Source organism: Orcinus orca, chromosome 2 (genome assembly GCF_937001465.1).
Source record: "Orcinus orca chromosome 2, mOrcOrc1.1, whole genome shotgun sequence".
Classification (NCBI taxonomy): Eukaryota; Metazoa; Chordata; class Mammalia; order Artiodactyla; family Delphinidae; genus Orcinus; species Orcinus orca.
Genome location: NC_064560.1, coordinates 66,494,619 through 66,514,761, shown reverse-complemented (window position 1 = coordinate 66,514,761; position 20,143 = coordinate 66,494,619). Strand labels below are relative to the sequence as shown.

General features: G+C 40.2%; 1 protein-coding gene across 9 annotated transcripts in view; it reads left to right on the top strand.

Moving 5' to 3' along the window:
- The window catches only part of AKAP13 (A-kinase anchoring protein 13), a 343,183-nt gene that overhangs the window by 92,509 nt on the left and 230,531 nt on the right, over positions 1–20,143 (top strand). For 5 of the 9 annotated variants that reach the window (XM_049707006.1, XM_049707005.1, XM_049707003.1 and 2 more), the window contains exon 1: positions 18,825–19,021. In XM_049707006.1, coding sequence (XP_049562963.1) covers positions 18,926–19,021 — 96 coding nt within the window. In that variant the 5' untranslated portion in view covers positions 18,825–18,925. Of the gene's footprint in view, positions 1–4,911; positions 4,956–18,818; positions 19,022–20,143 lie in introns of those variants that run through there. The other 4 variants (XM_033414830.2, XM_049707007.1, XM_049707004.1 and 1 more) reach the window with 4 other exon arrangements.

The following is a 20,143-nucleotide window of genomic DNA, read 5'->3' as shown; positions in this document are numbered from 1 at the left end:
ACCAACGTGTTTTAAGACAGAAATGCATCTCTTGCTACCTGAAGCCTTTCATTTAACCATTTATACTTTTCAAAGTATTTTATGTGGTAGTCTCCACTGAGACCCAGAAACTCTGCCAGGAAGAAGGAACAGTGGCTTCTACTCTGTGCCTGGCAAGTGTGCTTAAGTGCTTTACTTGGCGCTTTTTCTTTTTTTCAATTCAATATAAAAAGATTTATTAAGAAGTCATTCTCCCACCCACATCCTCTTCTACCCTGTGACCCTCACCTTTAGTATCCAGTTTTATTAGTTTCTAATGTATCCTTCCAGTGTTTCTTTATGCAGATAGTAGCAAACATGAATATATGTTCTTATTTCCCCCTTTCTTACACAAAAAGAGGATACTATGCGTACTGTTTGGCATCTCACTCTATTCACACAGTATACCCTGGAGACATATTCTACATTAGTACTTGGCCCTTGCTTTTGATTCTTACACCAACTCCATAATATAGGCAGCAGTTACTATGCCCTTTCTACACATAAGGAGGCCGAGACTCAGACAAGTTAAGTGACTTGCTCATACACTTTATTAGTAAAGAACTTGGATGCCTACCCATTTAATCTGATTTCTCATCTAGAGAATATTGTGCCACACCCTATGCCTTTCCTGTATTGAGAAGTGGTTTTTTAGATGAAAATATTCTTTGAGACATATAAAACTGTTGAGTGAGGGCATAGTGCTTCTTCGGATTATTAAGAGGTATTTTTTTTAGTTTTTGACCAGGAGTTGGCATTCTGTGGCCCACTGGCTGAATCTAGCCTTCTTCCTCTTTTTGTAAATAAAGTTTTGTTGGAACATGGACCCACCCAAGTCATTTACATATTGCAGCACAGACCATATGACCTGCAAAGCCTAAAATATTTACCATCTGGCTCTTTACAAAAATGTTTGCTGACACCTGTTGTGGACACCAAGTTTTATTTAGGTGTGTAAATTTTTTTTTTTTGTAGCTTCTAAGGTTTTGCATTCGTTTGCTCAGGCACATTGGTTGGTGGAAGTGCTTTCTTTCCTTTACTTCCCCCAAACTAATCAAACAGGCGTATCACTTCTTGCTTGAGTTTCTTTGTGATCCTGTATAGTGACTGAGTTTCTACACAGTCATTTTCAGGTAGAGTGAATTGCAAAATATTCCAAAACTTTCGCTACTGTTAATGTTGGTACAAAACTGGTGTACATCCTGATGATGGTTTGTGCATTGCACCCTATGGTGATAGTTTATGTTAAAGTGCAAGAAGGGATCATCAGCACAAAGTCTAATCATAATCAGCAGCACCCTGAGACTTCTTGCATGGGGGTGTTGTGGGAGTGTGTAGATTTATATAATTGAGACAGTTGCATTAAAATTGGTTGACTCTTGTTTTGACATAAAGTGAACGTGTGACATTTATACAATAGCAAACTATTAAATTTGGTTTTCCTTTGAGCATTTTGAAATAAAATGCAAAATGTGGAAAGAATAAAAATACTTAATTACTGTGCTTGTAATTATTTCACACCCCCTGAATTTATGACTCCTCAGAACTGTAGCAGGTTACTACTGAGTGGCAGAGTTGGTGAACATACTTAAAATCACATCATTTAAATCTTTGAGTTTTGATAGTTCCTTTTCTTCATGGTCTCTTTCAAATGGCATGCAGCCTTTACTGTCCCACTGTGTCTGTCACATGTTGTGCTTGTGTTACATGGAAGCAACCCAGTGAACTTGTGCAAGGTCACTCACTAGTTAGTTATTGGGTAAGGAAGAAATTCCAGGGTTTTCTCTCTTAAAATTCCTTAATGAAATGATTGGATGGACATAGTGCATTTCTTTAATTTTCCGTTTGGGAAAGCTTGATAAAAATTCTGTTGGCAAAGCAGAGAGTCCAGTGATCTCCAAATTGGTCTTGGTGTATACGTTGATTTTTAAGTGCATTTACTTTGACCCAAAAGACTGCCTTCCTGTAATATGCTCCTTTTTGTAGAACACAGCTCTCAAGTAAGTAAAGTAAGTTTGTTTAAAATGTGTGAAATAAGTTGAGGCATTATACGTAGCAAGTTTTCGATGGTTTAGCATCGCGACTCTGAGTTTTCAGTTTTAGGACCAGTTTGAGGGTCTTTCATCTATTATCTGTATTACTAGCTTTCTTAATCTCTTTCATTTTTTGGGTAAAAGTCACCTCACAGAGGCCTCCCCTCAGCACCATATTTAAAACTGTATCCTACTCATTTCCTGTTCCCTCTTCCCTGTTTTATTTTTCTCAATAGCACTCACTAATCACTCTCTGAAAACCGTTTATTTTAATGCTTTATTTATCTGTGTTACTCCTAGAATAAGCTCTGTGAAGCTTCTGTACTCTCAGTGCCTTGAGTACGGTGCCTGGCACATGGGAGACGCCCAGTGACAGTTGAATTAACAAAGTCAAAGAGAGTCTGTATTGCTTGTAGAATGAGGGCTAGACGTAGGGCAAGTCAATTTGTGGCGTCAGACGGGATTTGAAACTGGGTTCTTCCACCTCTTGATGTTGATATTAAATAATTTAATCATTGAAAGAACTTTTCCCTCCCAATGAAATGGGAGAAAATATCTTTTTATGGGGATTAAAAATTATATTGGATATAAAGCTCTATAAATGTTAGTCCTCGCTTTCCCCTGGTGTGTCAGCATTGAAGAAGCCTAAAGGCAATGTGAATTTACCAATCCTGTGCTTCTGGGGTCATTACCTCTATGACTTTTGACAGATGTATTCTTTCAACGGCTGTGTTGCCAACACAACAATGACCTGTGCCTTTGACCAGTGTGAGTGGACAGACACTTTGTCGTCCCTCTTTAATCCTCATATCAGAATAACTTGTATGGGTTTGGCTTTGAAATAAGTTTAGGCAAGTTCATGATTGCAGACAGTTCAGATGGCATCAGCCCTTAGAGCCAAGTGAGTTTCACCAGATCTTTCGTCAAATGCAGTGGGAACATCAGATAAGTTGATGTTTGTGGTCCTTATACACGTCATTCTAGGTTTTTTGGCAAATCAAGAAGCATCAGAGGGCTGTGAAGTCACTAGTTTGTCTCTGTGGATTTCTCCAAACCTTATGGATTACAAAGTGTTAATTCCTGTTTTGGTTTCCCCTGATATTTCTTCTGCTTGGGATGACAGGAACACTTCAGAAGTTAGTTAAGGCAAATTGGTTCAGAAATTTATAGGTTCTTTTAGTCTTTTGTCCCAGGTAAGTCTGAATACGACCTGGAAAGCTGATTAAAAGACCAGTGAGCACAGGGAGCTTAATTTTAAATTAAATGGATATTTAATGCGTTGAGAAAGTACTCAATCTTCAGTCTTTCTTTTTTTAATCTATGCTTGCTATTTGCATCTGATGGCCAGGAAATCTCTATTTTTCTACTAAAAGCATTGGTTATTGCTACATTTCTCAAGCTTGGTTTTCAGTGTGGATTTTTTGCGGGTGATTTTTAGCACCTATGGGTACAAAACCATTAAATGAAGGCCGGCAGAAAGGAAAGGGTGCCCTGAGCTGGGAAGTCTCTTACAATCCTCTGGTAGACCAGAGGATGAACGGGGCAGGCAGGGAGGTGGTCAGTCACTGTGGGGGCTTCCTGGCTGTGAGCATGTCTTCCAGCAGAACACAGTGAAACCCGTGGCCTGCTGGTTGGAGGTGATTGTGCTTAGGAGCCTGGTTATAGATTTTTTTTTCCACAGGTGTGTGTTAACTTTTTTTTTTTGGGTGAGCCTTGATCCTCAGACACACACAGCCTGACCAAACTGGCAGATTTGTGAGAATTTTAATATTGAGAGGATTCTGTTATTGGAGTTATGCACGGTTGCTAAGGCATTGCTTTTTATTCTAAAATTTGGTCTTGGATAACCTCCGGTTTATGCTGTTGGGATTTCAGTTAATTGTTACGCTTTTGTGATCTGGTCTGGTATAATACCACATATGGGATTTTATCTTTTTTTGCATGTATGAATGACATTCCTGTACTGTTGTTTTTTATTTTGCTGGATAATAATTTAATCCAGTCCCCTATCATGGGTAAGACACTTGAAGTTGACTATAATGAAATCACTTGGGTCTGCTTCTCTGACTCTTGTGAAGATGGGATCAGCTTATTCTCAAATTCATTGTATTTGGCAAAAGACCTGCCCTTCTGAAGTACACAATACTGGACGATGATCATTTTGGCTTAGAGGAAATCCTGGTCAAATTACCAAGTTAAACTTTTAAGAACATGCTATTCTCAATATTCACAAATGTATTATGTAATGCTGGAAGTCTCCTCTAAAGTTCTTCCTAAGATTTTTGTGAGAATTCATTTAGTGCAGGTAACCACAGGGAATCCAGCTATTAATTTTGAGGAAAGTGACAACTTCTAGCTGTTGGAGGCCAGCAGTAGCCCCCCTTCTCTGAGAGGAAGGTTGAGAGGAAGAGGGCTTTCTAGTGGTCTGCCGAACCCTTCTACCCTAAGCGCCCCAGTGAGACTGGGGGGCATCCCTGGTTAGGTAGCATTATGTGAGTTTGGGGGATTATGTAAAAGTATAACTGCACACACGCTGTTCTTGCTTTGGTAACTGATTTTAATATCCTGTTGGTTTTGTTGTTGAAACTTCTTCTATGACAGTGAAGCCTTTTGTCTTTATTTTTCAATCAGAAAATCTTTCTCCCCACTTGAAAGGATGGAATCGGGGCTACAAGGCATTCTGCAATCTTTGACCTTCTTGCCTCCCCAAACCTCTAAGGAAAGCCGGGCATTCAGTAATCTCAGACTTTTGATTGTGCTTTTGTAACCTTGCTTGACATCTAGGACTTTTGGAAGGTTTTAGATTTTTGACGATAACTTTTAATTTTATTCTCATTTATTTCTCCCTTTTCTGTTTCAGTGTCCTAGGTCATGAAACTTAATCCACAACAAGCTCCATTATATGTGAGTAAATCGCGAGATTTCATTTTATACTTAACTTTTGCTGTTTAATTCTTATGATAAACTCAAAAAATGCTCTCATGTGATTATCAAAGGAATTTTTAACCATCTACACATGAATTTATTGGCCTAATACACTTAAGAAATTGAATTTGATTTAGTAAATATTAAATGATAATAATGCATGGCACTGAGCTCAGAACAAATAATGCTCGTAAGACTTGTGAGATAGACTGATTGTGGTGATAAGATGCGTGTATAAAATAATTGCATTGCCCTGCCAAATGATACTCCGGCTTATTTTTACGTACAGTGCATTTCTGTAAAACTAGTATGTAGAGCTTCCTACTGCCATGGTCAGTTACCCTGTGCCACAACTAGGTGGCACTCTTTCATTGGCAAAGTGCTATTTACTTTAAGAATCTGGGTGAAAGCTGATGTATCATCTCCCTAAAGTGAGGGAATTATAAGATGAAATGGATAAATGAATGAATCGAGGCTGGAAAAACTAAATTCTAGGTGTGTGTGTGTGTGTGTGTTTTTTTTTTTTTTAAATGTTGTAAGAGTGAATTATCTGAATCAGAGTGGTGGAAAGTGCCTGTTTGGTGAGGAGCTGGCTTAGAGGTATGGATAGTTAGACTTGCGAGATGCTGGAGGGTTTGGGGTTGGTATGGTCTGGAGACGTGAAGAAACCTTTTTTGATGGACAGGATTTCAGTCAGGTCTTGAAGATTAAGGGTCATTTCGTTGGCTGAAAAATTCTCAGAATTTGTTCAAGACACAGACCAGATGGTAGAGGGATGAGTGGCAGTGAGCATGTTGTTCAGTGAGCAGGGAAGGATGGTAGTGGAAAGTCTGACCCTGCTGAATTTGTGTTGGGGGTGATGGGAGATAAGTCTGAAGAGGTGGGTGACGCTTAGTTGTGAAAGCACACAAGAAGGTGCGCGGAGTTTATTTTGTGACTGCTGAGGAGCTTTTAATGGTGTTTAAACAGGCTGTTCATTTTATGTATTTATTTTTAACCATGCCGTGTTAATTAAAGTCATATACCTTTCTATCATAGAGCATTCATGTGATCATGCTCCATAGTTTATCTCTATGTTAAATGTAACATACAAAGAAAAATATATGTGTTCTTAGAAGATATTTTATGTTCATATTTTCTTTCCAGACTACTTGGAGACAATTTATTATGTTCACCAGTGGGTTTGCACATGAATTGAATATCTTGGACTTAAGAAAACAACTTTATTTTTTGGTTTGTTTTTTAAAGTCCTTTTTTTAAAAATATTTATATTTATTTATTCATTTGGTTGCACCGGGTCTTAGTTGCGGCAGGTGGGCTTCTTAGTTGTGGCATGAGAACTCTCAATTGTGGCATGCATGTGGGATCTAGTTCCCTGACCAGGGATCGAACCCGGGCATTGGGAGCGCGGAGTCTTAACCACTGCATCACTGGAGAAGTCCCGAACAACTTTATTGAGATAAAATTCACACACCATAAAATCCACTCATTTATGGTTTTTAGTATATTCACAGTTGTGTTATCTTAACTTCAGAACATTTTTATCATCCCCAAAGAAACTCCGCACCCTTTAGCAGCCACTCATCAATTCCTCCTCCTCCAGCCCATGGCACCCACTATCTACTTTCTGTCTTTATGGTTTTACCTGTTCTGGAAATTTCGTATAAATGGAGTCATGCAATACCTGGCCTTTTATGACTGGTTTCTTTCACTTAGCATCATGTATATAAGGTATATGTTAGAGTAAGTATAAGTACTTTGTTCCTTTTTATTGACAAATAATATTCCATTATATGGACCTACTGCATTTTATTTACCCACTCCTCAGCTGATGGGCATTTAGGCTGTTTCCACTTTTTGGCTATTCTGAATAATGCTGCTGTGAACAGCAATTTTTTTGGTACTCCTCCAATTTTATTCTTTCCCCGTTGAATTTTCTGGGGCACCTTTGTTGAAAATCAATTGATTATAAGTGTAAGGAATTACTTCTGGACACTCAATTCTGTTCCTTTCATTTAGGTCATCCTTCGTTAGATCAGTTTCTTTCAGCAGTGATTTATATCGGTAGTTTTCAGTGTACATGCCTTTTATTTTTGTGAATTTATTCCTAAGTATTTTATCCTTTTTGATGCTATTGTGAATGATATTTTCTTAATTTCATTTTTAGGTGGCTCATTGCTAGTATATAAATACAACTGATTTTTGTGCATTGATCTTTTAATCTACAACCTTGCTGAACTTGTTTATTAGCTAGTACTTTTTTAGTGGATTCCTTAGGATTTTCTACATCCAAGATGATGAAAATAGTTTTTTTCCTTTCCAATCTTTTTATTTTATTTCTTTTTCTTGCCTAGTTGCCCTGAGTAGAACCTCCAATGCAGAGTTGAATAAAAGTGGTGAAAGCAGACATCCTTGTCTTGTTTTTGATCTTAAAGGGAAAGCATCTGGTCTTTCACCATTAAGATTAGTATGATGTTGCTAGCTGTGGGTTTTCATAGATGCCTTTATCAGGTTGAGGAAGTTCCCTTCTGTTCCTAATTTGAGTATTTTTATCGTGAAAAAATGTTGGATTTTGTTGAACGTTTTCTCTGTCTATTGAGATGATTGTGTGGGTTTTTTCTTTCATTCCATTACTGAATTACATTGATTGATTTTTGAATGTTAAACCAACCTTGCATTCCTGGGATTAATCTCATTTGGTCATGGTGTATAATCCTTTTTGTGTGTTGCTAGATTTGGTTTGCTAGTATTTTGTTGAGGATTTTTGTGTCTTTGTATAAAAGATATATTCTGTAGTTTTCTTCTGATGTCTCTGTCTGCTTTTGGCCATTGAAAGCGTTTGATCAGGGGGCTGATATAACTACGTAGTTGTGGTAGGCAGAATAATGGTTCCTCAAGTGAGTCTATGTCTTAATCCCCAGAACCTGTGAATGTTTATCTCACATGGCAAAAGGGACTTCACAGATTTCATTAAGCTGAGGATCTTGAAACTGGAGATTGTCCTTTAATTATATGGGTAGCCCAGTGTAATCATAAAGATTCCTGTAAGTGAGAGAGGGAGTCAGAGAGATTTGTAGATGCCACGCTGCTGGCTTTGAGAAAGGAGGAAGGGTCCATGAGCCAAGGAACGCCACCTCTAGAAGCTGGGAAAAGCCGGGGAACAGTTTTTCCTCAGAGCCTCTGGAAGGAACACAGACATCTTTATTTTCGCCCCGTGAAAGTCGTTCAGGCCTCTGACCTTCAGAACTGTAAGATAATAAAATTTGTGTTCTTTTAATCCTCTGAGTTTGTGGTAATTTGTTGTAACAACAATAGAAAGCTAATACAGTAGTAGTTTGGGAAAATTAATTGGTGGTAGTGTGCTGGATAATTTAGAAGGAGAGAGTAGAGGCAGAGAGATCAGTTAGAAGTTTTCTGAACTTTTCATCATGGAATTTGAGAACTTTAGAGTTAATAGAGACTTCAGGTAATACCTGCTTCAACCTCTCCGTTTTAGAGATGAGGAAATGAGTTCTGAAGATACTGTGATAAGGTCACACAGCTCATCGATGACGGTAAATTGTGATTTAAATCTGTATTTTCTGGGCTTGGTCATAGAAACCACTGTAAAGCTTATGAAGCTTAAAAAAGCTTCGTTCTGTTAGGGAAGCAAGGTTCTTAGACATCAGTTCTGGGGAATATACTTAATAAAGTAGTGCTTTATATATGATTTATGTGTTTAATGAAGTTGGGCAGGCTCTACTGGGGAAGACTATTTTAAATTTCAGATTTCAAATATGTCGATCAGCAGTAATACTTACTGAGGCAATTGGTTATCCCTTTTTAAAGAGTGACAGTGTACTCCATTTTCAGTGAACTAAGCCAAGTCTCAGGGATTTATACTGTTTGGGTGAAGAAAAGTGTAGTAGTTTCCCCCTTATTCACGGTTTCGCTTTCTGTGGTTTCAGTTACCTGCAGTCACCATGGACTGATAATATTACATGGAAAATTCCAGAAATAAACAATTCATTAATTTTATTTTATTTATTTATTTTTGGCCATGCTATGCAGCATGCAGAATCTTAGTTCCCTAACCAGGGAACGAGCCTGTGCCCCCTGCAGTGGAAGTGTGGAGTCTTAAACCACTGGACCACCAGGGAAGTCCCACAATGCATAAATTTTAAATTGTGCACTGCTCCAAGTAGCATGGTGGAATCTCACACCATCCTGCTCTGTCCTGTAGGGGACGTATTTAAATCATCCCTTTGTCCAGTGTGTCCTGCCTGCTAGACACTTAGTATCCGTCTGGGTTATCAGATCAACTGTCGCAGTATCTCAGTGCTGTGTGCAAGTGACCCTTATTTTACTTAATAATGGCCCCAAAGTGCAAGAGTAGTGATGCTGGCAATTCAGATATGCCAAAGAGAAGCCATGAAGTGCTTCTTTAAGTGAAAAGGTGAAGGTTCTTGACTTAATAATGAAAGAAAAAGATTTGTTTGCTGAGGTTGCTAAGATCTATGGTAAGAATGAGTCTTCTATCCATGAAATTGTGAGGAAGGAAAAACAGATTCATGCTGGTTTTGCTTTCACACTTCAAACTGCAAAAGTTACAGGCACAGTATGTGATAAGTTCTTTTATTAAGATGGAAAAGGCATTAAATTTGTACAGTAAGATATTCTGAGAGAGAGGGTGGGAGAGGCCACATTCACATCACTTTTATAGTGTATAATGGTTATTGTTCTATTTTGTTTTTAGTTATTGTTGTTCATCTCTTTACTGTGCCTAATTTACAAATTAAACTTTCATCACAGGTGTGTGTGTGTAGGAAAAAATATATATGGGGTTAGTACTGTCCATGGTTTCAGGCATCCACTGGGGGTGAATGTACCCCCCTGAGGATGGGGGCACTACTGTAACTGTACAGGACAGTCCGTTGGTAAGGGGGTCAATTCTCTGCACCTAGAGAAAGAAGTACTAAGCAAAAGAATAGAGTGTGTTGAAGTTTTTCTTTTAGTTTATATTTGAGATGTGCTAGGGGTACATGTCATCAACAGAAGAGAGAAAACTGCTAGTTAATAAGGAAAAACACTGGATCCTGAGAAGAACTTTTACCTGAAAGTTAAGAAAAATAGGCTGGATTCCAAATATTCCAAATAATCATCTTAACCAGTCTTTGAATAAAAATGTGTCCACAATAAGCTGCCATAGTTAAAATGTAAGAAATGTCCCACTGTACAGGTGGCAGTGCTGTTGAGTGTTTAAATGAAGCTGTTGTAATGAGTTATTTTTGTGAACTGTTCACAGTGGAACACGCGGAACCTGGAACTTCGGCTGCCAGTAGTGTAACCTGGCTGTGCCTTGGTTTCCTCGCCTGTCAGCTCTGTGATTCCACAAGTACACCCTTTGTGTTAGGCAGGCTAGTTACATTACCAGGTCAGGTTTTTTCCTCAGCCTCTACAAAAATGTTGATTACTGCCAGGTGCATGTGTGAGAATCGCAGTTGCAGGACCTTTGGGTGGCAGTGGTAAAAACGTTGATAGCTTTCCTAGGGTCCCTCTGGGTGGGGAGGGCCTAGGTTGTTTAGTGGCGGTAAAAATGGAGAGGCGGTGGCAGATGCAAGAAATATTTAAAAGAAGCAGTAGGACTAAATACTTTATTAGATGCGGGGAGTGAAAAAGAATGAATGATAGTTGATTGAGGACTTGAGTGTGAATGACAGCTGATGCCATTGCCAGATGTGGAAAAGAAGGAAGGTGATGACTTTGTTCTTCAGACATGTTGAAGGGCATATTGATGTCCTGATTACAGCGGGAGATGTGGGCTCGGAGCTATGGAGTAAGAAAGTTGATTTTGAACTAGAGAGAGTTTGAGTCATCTTTAAGAAATTGGTACTTTTGACTCTGAGAATAGATGAGTCCTTTGAGCGGGTAAGAGTGGATGGAATTAGGATAGTGGACTATGGCAGAGAAGGCAAAGTTGACTCAAGAGAGGAGGAAGGAGTTCCAGAAATCTGGGTTGCATGTGAGTCTTTGACTTTTTATTCCTGGAGTTGTTAAATTTCAATCACACACTAGTACTGGAAGTGAATTTTGAGCTGGAGCTGGGGAGTTCTTTCATTCAGGTGCCCGCTTTGTGCAAACCCCTTTTTGGATGCTGGAAATTTAGCCATGAACAGAATGGAAGGGTCCCTGCCCTTCCGGTACTTGTATTATAGTGAGAAGAAGGCAGATAATCATAAACAAGAAAACATCAGGAAGAACAGTTTAATGAAAGTAAATAAAACAATAGGATGTGATGTGATTGTGCCTGAGTAGAGGCTATTTTAGGCTGGATGGTCGGGGAAGGCCTCTGAGGGGCGGCCAGTTAAGCTGAGACCAGAATGACCAGAAGGAGCCCGCCACGTGCAGATCCTGGCACAGTGTTCTAGCCCAAGGGAACAAGTGCAGAGCTCTAAAGTGAGGGCTAGGCTTGATACGTGTGGGGAACAGAAAAAATGGCGGCGGGGATTCAAGAGTGCAGAGGGGGTGGGGTGCGTCCTCTCCTGGATGAGCTTGGAGACTCAGGGAGGAGACAGGGAAAAGCCTGATCTTGAAGCACTTCACAGACCATTGGGTGACCTCCCTAGGGCCTGCCTTTCATCACGTCTGAAGCCCAGCACAGCACCCACCTCTGAGTGTACTCTGAACTTCAGAGCCTTCAGTGGCTCGGGGTCAGGTCAGGCCTCTTAGGGATGTTGGATTAATCCTAATGTGGAGCTGTGGGCCCTGGGCAGACTGGATTCTCAGGCAGTTTAAGCATAGTAATTTGGACTGCCCATCTGAGGAAAAATAGTTTTAGTACTCTGTAGTCATCTTTAAGATCCGTGTTTTAGATGTAAATTGGATTTTCTTGAACGGAGGACCATTTTAAAGCAGATTTGGCTCTCATTTGTTAAAGGGCAGTGTAATTAAAAATTTCTGCTTAGTTTTTATATTCTTTCATGGTTGAATTGCTTCTGGGGAGAAAAAAATGTATTTTCAAAGTCCATTTGTGAACCTAAATGAACAGTGTATGATAGGATTTCATTGTAGTCCTTTCATTTTCTGGTTTTCTGTGAATGCTTCACCTACTGGTGTAACACTCATTTGCATCACCTGTAACCTTTCTGGATGACAACTCCTTAAAAACAAGAGTTCATGTTCATATACTACCTCCTGGTTTAAAATGCACATTTTGTAATGAGGTGGATAGACCTAGAGTCTGTCATACAGAGTGAAGTAAGTCAGAAAGAGAAAGACAAATACCGTATGCTAACACATATATATGGAATTTAAGGAAAAAAAATGTCACGAAGAACCTTGGGGTAAGACAGGAATAAAGACACAGACCTACTAGAGAATGGACTTGAGGATATGGGGAGGGGGAAGGGTAAGCTGTGACAAAGCGAGAGAGAGGCATGGACATATATACACTACCAAACGTAAGGTAGATAGCTAGTGGGAAGCAGCGGCATAGCACAGGGAGATCAGCTCGGTGCTTTGTGACCACCTAGAGGGGTGGGATAGGGAGGGTGGGAGGGAGGGAGACGCAAGAGGGAAGAGATATGGGAACATATGTATATGTATAACTGATTCACTTTGTTATAAAGCAGAAACTAACACACCATTGTAAAGCAATTATACTCCAATAAAGATGTAAAAAAAAAATAAAACGCACATTTGAATACATTATATCATTTGGTTCTCACAGCAACCTTGTGAGGGTGGAGGAAGCTTCATTCTTACCCTCATAATACTTGAGGAAATAAGAGCTCAAGATGGTTCATTTAGTATATGCAAAAGTTAGGGCTTTACCCAGAAATCGTGACTCTCAAACCCATTGTCTTTCTTCTGTATACCAAGCTGACATGCACAGTTCCTGTCCATAATTGTTATGTAAAACACACAAATCTCATCCCACTTAATGTGATAGAGACTTGCACATATAAAGTCCTTTTTAAAATAAGTAACCCAAGTTTAGTCTTCCATTTCCCATGTTTTATTTGAAATAAGTTCACATTTATAGAAAAGTTAGAAGAATGCAACTTCACCTCTACTTATCTTTTATTAACATTTAGGTGTGACCTAAATGTGATTTGCTTATCATTTTCTGTATTACATATATTTTTTGAACTGTTTGACAGTTGCTTTTCCCAGGCATCATACCCTATTCTCCTTAAATATTTCAGCATAGATTTCTTAAGACCTGGGACATTCTCTTTCAGAAACACAGTACAATTAACAAAAACAGGAATTGTAACATTGATGTAATATTCTTATGTAATGTAAGTCCATATTCCAAATTTCTCTGATCATCCCAGTAATGTCCTTTAGAGCATCCTCCTCCCCTCTTCTCCCCAGTTCAGGATTTAATCCAGAATTACACACTGTATTTATTTACAGTCTCTTTAATCTCTTAATCAGGAACAGTTCCTTTGCTTCTCTTTGTCTTTCATGATACCGACATTTTGGAAGAGTATAGGCCATTTAGCCAGTTATTTTGTAGCACTTTGCTTCTTTTTGACAGAACAACTGCCTTTTAAAAGTTGCTCATTAAAAAAAATAAAGATGCTCATTTGTTTCCCAAGTTTCATTATTGATTAAATTTGCCTTGTGTGAGTCCTGAATAGTCAGTAATGTCACCTTTGTGATTAAAAGTATTGCTAACAAGGAAATAAATGTGATAACGATGTCTCTATTGTGCATATGTAACTTCCTTATAATTGTAAGGAGATATGTACAGCATCCCTGCAAAGTGTAGCCTAGAGTATCTGATTTTATTCCAGAGATGTATTCTGTGAAATAACTAACCTACCTAGTCATTTAGCGAATTGAAAAGGCATGCTAGACATGGTGCCTATATCTCTTGAGTCCTGAACTATTATCTCTAGCCATTATGGGACTTATGGTCTGAGCCACTTGTTTACAGTAAACAACATGCAGCAAACCACGTGGCTGCTAATAATTTTTATGAACATAGTACATGTACCCTTTGGCTCTAGAGCCCTTCTCACTATCAAGATAAAAGCATAGACTTTTCCACGGAACTCTACTTCACTTCGCTGTACAGTAGAAACTAACACAACATTGTAAAACAACCATACCCCAATGAAAAAAAAAAGCATAGACTTCTCCCAGAAAGCATAGAGGGGATGGGGAATGCTATCAGGTGATAAAAGAAAAAGCCAGGCACATGAAGCAAAGGTTGGTATTTATAAAACAAAATAGGCCCTACCACCAGCCCCACACACTAAGCACTAGGGGACCTAGCAACCTAGCAACTGGACATTAGCAACAGTAAATAAATCCTCCCCCAGACTAACAGCTGAAAGGGATGAAAGATTTTTAAACTTCTGAAGGAGGAGCATGAAAGGGTCTTTGGATGCTTCTTATCTCAGGCCTCAGGCTAATGCTAGAAAAAATGAGGCCAGGCCAAACCTGAAGGTCTACAAGGCACAAGGAGACAATAGGGGTCAAGAATAAGGAGATCCGGATTATTCCAGAGAAAGTCACTTCCTTTCTCCTCTCATCACTTTACTTTTCTGGAGAAAAAGTTGTGATGATGCACCCAAGTGATTGTCCCATAGTCAGCACTCCATGTGGGGATGCACTTTGTAGGAGAGATCAGGACTGGAGAACAATTTGATGAGTCATAGAGATCATTGTATTTTCGGGGTGGTTGAGCTCACTCTGCGGGAAGAGTGAAGAAACTGAGCTACAAGAGATTGAGGGATTTGCCTGAAATTTCACAGGGGTTGTGATAGATCTGGTCAGGTAGCAGGATCTGCAAATAATTGGCCCAGCCAGTGTGCAGGAGGCAGTGGCTTGAATTTAGGATTCAGAGTACACATACAGAGAAGTTGTGGTGTAAGTCTGGTGGTAAGTGGGCTAAGTCAGAGGAAAAAAGGTAGCTGTGGGAATGCCGAAGAAGAGAGAAATATTTGAAAAGATAGCATTGAACTCTTTTTCAAAGTATAACAGGTAAGGATTAGAATGTCTTTTGCGCTGTAGACACATTGGAGAGTAGTTTACAGTTATTAATTGAAATCCCTCTTCAGTAGAAAAAAAGAGTAAAAATAAAATGTGGGTTGTAACTTTGGATGTAGGAAGTCAGTAATAGCCATCCTGGTGAATTACTTGGTCAGATACTTATCTTCAGGAGGTGGGTGGCTTTTTAGCCCTGGAACAGTGAAAGGAAGGGAAGGTCAAGGCCCTTGAACAGTAAGTGAGGCATTTCTCATGTTAAGTGCAGCTCCTGCAGGTTTTTGATGTTTTTCTGTATTAGAATAATGTCCTTACTGGTTGCCAAAGTATTCCAGTGGGCATTGGGCACTTCATGGTTAATGACACTCCAGAATGGATGGTTGTGACTCTTAACACTGACTCAGAAGGTTTATATTGGACTCTGATGATTCACTAACAAAAATGACCATAAGGACACCTTTAAAGAGGAAAAACTTGGGGTTCATTTCTCAGATCCTTCAATTATAAACTTGTTTTTTTTTTTGGTGTCCCCAAGATTTGTGGTCTATTGAACACATCTCTAGGTCTCCCTCAGGAAAACCAAAAGGCATTTTTTTTTTACCTTACAAACTAAATACTTTTTTTTTTTTTTGCGGTACGCAGGCCTCTCACTGTTATGGCCTCTCCCGTTGCGGAGCACAGGCTCCGGACGCGCAGGCTCAGCGGCCATGGCTCACGGGCCCAGCCGCTCTGCGGCACGTGGGATCTTCCCGGACCGGGGCACGAACCTGTGTCCCCTGCATCAGCAGGCGGACTCTCAACCACTGCGCCACCAGGGAAGCCCACAAACTAAATACTTTTTTAGAAGCAGAGAGATAGATGTGAGGTATAAATTCTGTTCTAAGCGTGCAGCAAGGTTATGTATGGGATACTTATTACCTGCCATATGATTGAGATGAAATCCACATTTATTAGATTTTCAAGGGGAAGAGCCATTCTAATTACAAAACAAATTTCCAGAACCCCAGCAGATCTGGTTTATTATGTCCTTCCGCATTTCTCTTTTTCCTTAGCACTGAGTGTTTGCCTGGAACATCCTGACAGTAGAAGAACATCATAGGAAGGTAGATCTTTGGCACTGGATTCCTTTCTTCATTTAAAATCAACAGAACAAACCAATATCCAGTGATTATAACTATTTCTATTAGAATAGGGTCTGTCTCTTAAGATGATGTTGCTCTCTGTTTTCTCAAGGAAGGGAAAGGTGGGTTAGGGTGCTGGTATTGGTTGAGAACAACTTGAGAACAACTTCTTGGCAGGGTACCCTGGTGGGCACTTATACACATTCCCTCATTAATCTTCACAAGAGACAAAAGATTTGGTCAGTATTTCCACTTTAGAGCCCGTGAAGTGAGGGTTCCAAGGGGTAACTGACTTGTCTGAGGTTGCAGCTGTGGTGGACCTAGGGTTCAAATCCTGTGAATGATTCCCAAGCCCGTTTAAAAAAGGGAAATAAGAAGAGCCTTTCCATTTGACTCACATTTAGATCTTGAGAAAAACTTAGAGTGATTTCCTGCCATCACATTGGATTCTTGTTGACTCTGGACTTCTGTGTCCAGCCTCAGTGAAGAGGACTTTGTGCAGTGGATTAATATGCTGTGTGTGTGCTAATCAGAAGTGGCCTCAGAGCCCAAACAGTACCAGAAGATGAGAGTGCAAGTGGAGATGTGCTCAGAAAGAAGCAGGTTTAAAATGAGCAATTAAAACAGTTTATTCTTGCATAAGTATAGTTTGCATAAATAATCAAAGCTGTGAAGGGCTGCAGAATTTAAATTACCCCAGCTTTAATCTTCTCAGTTGCCTCCTTTCAGGGAAGAGGACCTATTTGGTAATAGCAACATTTTATCTCTTCCTGGGAAATGTGTTTCCATAGCAGGAGTTGAACTAATCTGGCTATGCCTCTTGCTTGGCTATTACTTTGTCACATTTTTCTCTTACAAAGAGAGCTTTATCAGCCTTCTGATCTTTTAAATGAATTACCTGCCTTAGCCTTAACAATACATGTCTGATGGGTCAGCTCCAACATTTTGTAGCCTGGAGGCTCTTTCCATCCAGATCTGAGGACTGTGTTTAAATAATGACAACTTTGTCACTAGTGCCAGAAGAAATAAGGAAGTCAAGTGTTCCTTAATTTAGCTTTTGATGGTTTTACAGAGCAAGAGCTTCAGTTTCCTTCTGTTGGGACTTTTTAATCCATCTCCAGAAACGTGCTTTGAAGTTAACAGATTTTGCGTTTGCAGGTAGCATTTTCTTATTTTTCCTTGGCGTTTTCAGAGCAGATGAAGATACATAGAGGTCAAAGCCTTTTCAGGGTCTGTGTACATGATGCCTTTACAATAACTTGGTGTTTCCCAAGCATCTGGATATGGGGCAGGGGGGCTGGAGTTAAATTTTCCATTCGGTTCTAGTGAAGAGAAGAAGTCTTGCTGTCCAAAGAAGACCAAAATGTAGTGCTCTGTACCCTTAGCTCATTCACCAGGTGTTTGTGAAGCACCTGTTAGTGAATGGAGGACCTGGTCTTAGAGGAATAGATTCTTTCACCGGGGCTCAGATGCTTGAAGAGTTAAATGACAGCACAAGCAGTACTTGTTCAGGTGCTTGGATGAGTTATACAGATGGTTACACAGTGACAGTTCATAGCAGGGAGAGGAATGAGATGTTGGCAGAAATGATAGGGAAGCCTTCAGGAAAGATGGGGGGGCTCTGTTAGCCTGGACAGATTTGGCTGTGGAGAAAGGGAAGAGCAGAGCGAGAGAAGGGAGCACAGTCTTAGAAGTAAGGTATGGACATGGTGTTATCAGTGGTGGTGAGGGATCGGGCTTGACTGGAGAGGACAGTTCACATGGGAGATATGTGGAGATGAGATTGTATAGATCTACTCTGTTCAGTATAGTAGTCACTAGCCCATGTAGCCATTTAAATTAATTTAAACTAAATAAAATTAAAAATTCAGTTCTTCCATTGCAGAGTGCTCAGTTGCCACATGTGGCTGGCGGCCACCATTTTGGACAGTGCGGATATAGAATATTTCCATCATTGCAGAAAATTTTCTTGGCCAGCACTGATGGAATATAGCATTTTACAAGCAGGATAGAGAGCAACTGGAGGTCTTCTGATTAGGCAGATAGTAACATGATGATAGTAGTACCCAAAGAACATTGATGGAGAGGTGTGGAGAGCAGAGGAAGAGCAGTGAGGGACTCTCAGGTGAGTAGCCTGTTCACCGTTACAGTGTGCTGAATGGATGTGAGGGTGATAAGCTGTTCCGAAGAACAAATGGATTTTGTTTGGTAGAATGACTGAAAGCATCAAAGAGCCACAGATATGAACACCAAGGATTTTACCGTGAGAGGCAGAGGGAGAATGGTGTAGCACCAATGGGCGAGGGAGGAGCTGCCTCGGCAGTCTGAGGGAGAACAGTTGTGTCTTTACAGCAGCCTGTGGCGGAGGGGCTGGAGTGCGGTGGTGGTGGTGTTGGTAGTGAGGATTAAATGGTATAAGCATATTTCACAAATGATGGATAGAAACTTTAAATATATAAGTAGTTTTTAAAAGAGACCCATCTCCTTTATTTTGACAGTACAAAAGCGTATAAACATATCGGGTGGCTTCCTCTTGCGTCTCTGCACATGCACTTGTGTTGACAGCTCTTTCCCTTGTTTGCTTAGAAAGGGGAGGGGAACAACATTTACTGAGCACCTTCCACGTAGGGTGACTTATGTACATTTTCTCCTCAGCCTTGTGAGGCCCATATTATAGATGAAGGACAATAGCTAGTAAGAGGTGAAACAGAGGGTTTTTTGGTTTGTTTCTTTCTTTCTTTTTGCGGTACGCGGGCCCTCACTGTTGTGGCCTCTCCCGTTGCGGAGCATAGGCTCCAGACACGCAGGCTCAGCGGCCATGGCTCACGGGCCCAGCTGCTCCGCGGCATGTGGGATCTTCCCGGACCGGGGTGCAAACCTGTGTCCCCTGCATCAGCAGGCGGACTCTCAACCACTGCGCCACCAGGGAAGCCCGAAACAGAGGTTTGAACTCAGAACTCTTTCCCTTTCTGTCTAGTCTCTCTAAGTAAGGATGGTTTCACTACCAGTCCCTCAAATTGCTACTACCCTCTCTTGACCTGGGAGCTCGAAACCTGATGCTTATATCACATTCTACATTTAGAGGTTGGCTTTAGCACTGAATGCCACTTGCCATCGCTTTTTCAAATGTAAGATAGAGATCCTATAAACATTGTTTGCTCACAGTAATCATTGGTGTGAGGAGTTACCCGGACTGACTTTCAGCTGAATTGTTCTTGAGCACTGGTTTTCAAAGTGTGGTCCCTAACCACCAGTGTGAACATCATTAGAAACTTGTTAAAAATGCAGATTTTCACGCCCAACCCAGATCTACTGAATCAGAATGCTTGGGGTGGAGCCCTGCAAGCTATTTTTAAATAAGCGCTCCAGATGACTCTGATGCACCCCAGTGCTTAAGCATGAACCAAGTGAACAAAAAGGGTAGTTTTAAAAGCCCCTTTCCTGTGAATTAAATTGGAGCCTCTTGGGTAGATTTAGATCTTCCAACATGGTTGACTGTTAACCCATCAGCAGTGGTTGACTGGAGATATATGGGAAATGATATGCATTAAGTAGGACATTGTTTCAAATGGATGGATCTATGGTGGATTCCTGAGTAAATTGTTACTAGGTTATTGACTCAAACTAACGTCAAGGTGTGCAATATTGAACACAGGACTGCTTATTTCTTAGCAGGAGGTGGTAGTGATTTTCAATTAAGGGAGTTAATACTTTGCATTATTTTTCACAGTATTTTTATGTCATTTAAGATTCCTCATTTCTTCTTTGTGTGGTTGTGAATAATTAAAGCCAGATCTGCTTTATAGTTAGTTAGCAGAGCAGTTCATGATGCAAATGGAACTCATAAGAGCACCTGGGTTTTGGAATGGTGTTGTAAACAGGCTTCTGTAATGGATTTTTGGACGGCATCAGTGAATTTTTAAAAAATTTGAAGTCAGCCTTTGGGAGTTTAGCTATGGACCCTATGCTGAGTCAGTGGTACTGCAGGGAAACCAGTTAACAGCTCTGTGTGTGCTAGCCTTCAGCTAGGTAAAACAGTTTTTGCATTTCTCCCTCTCTCTGAAA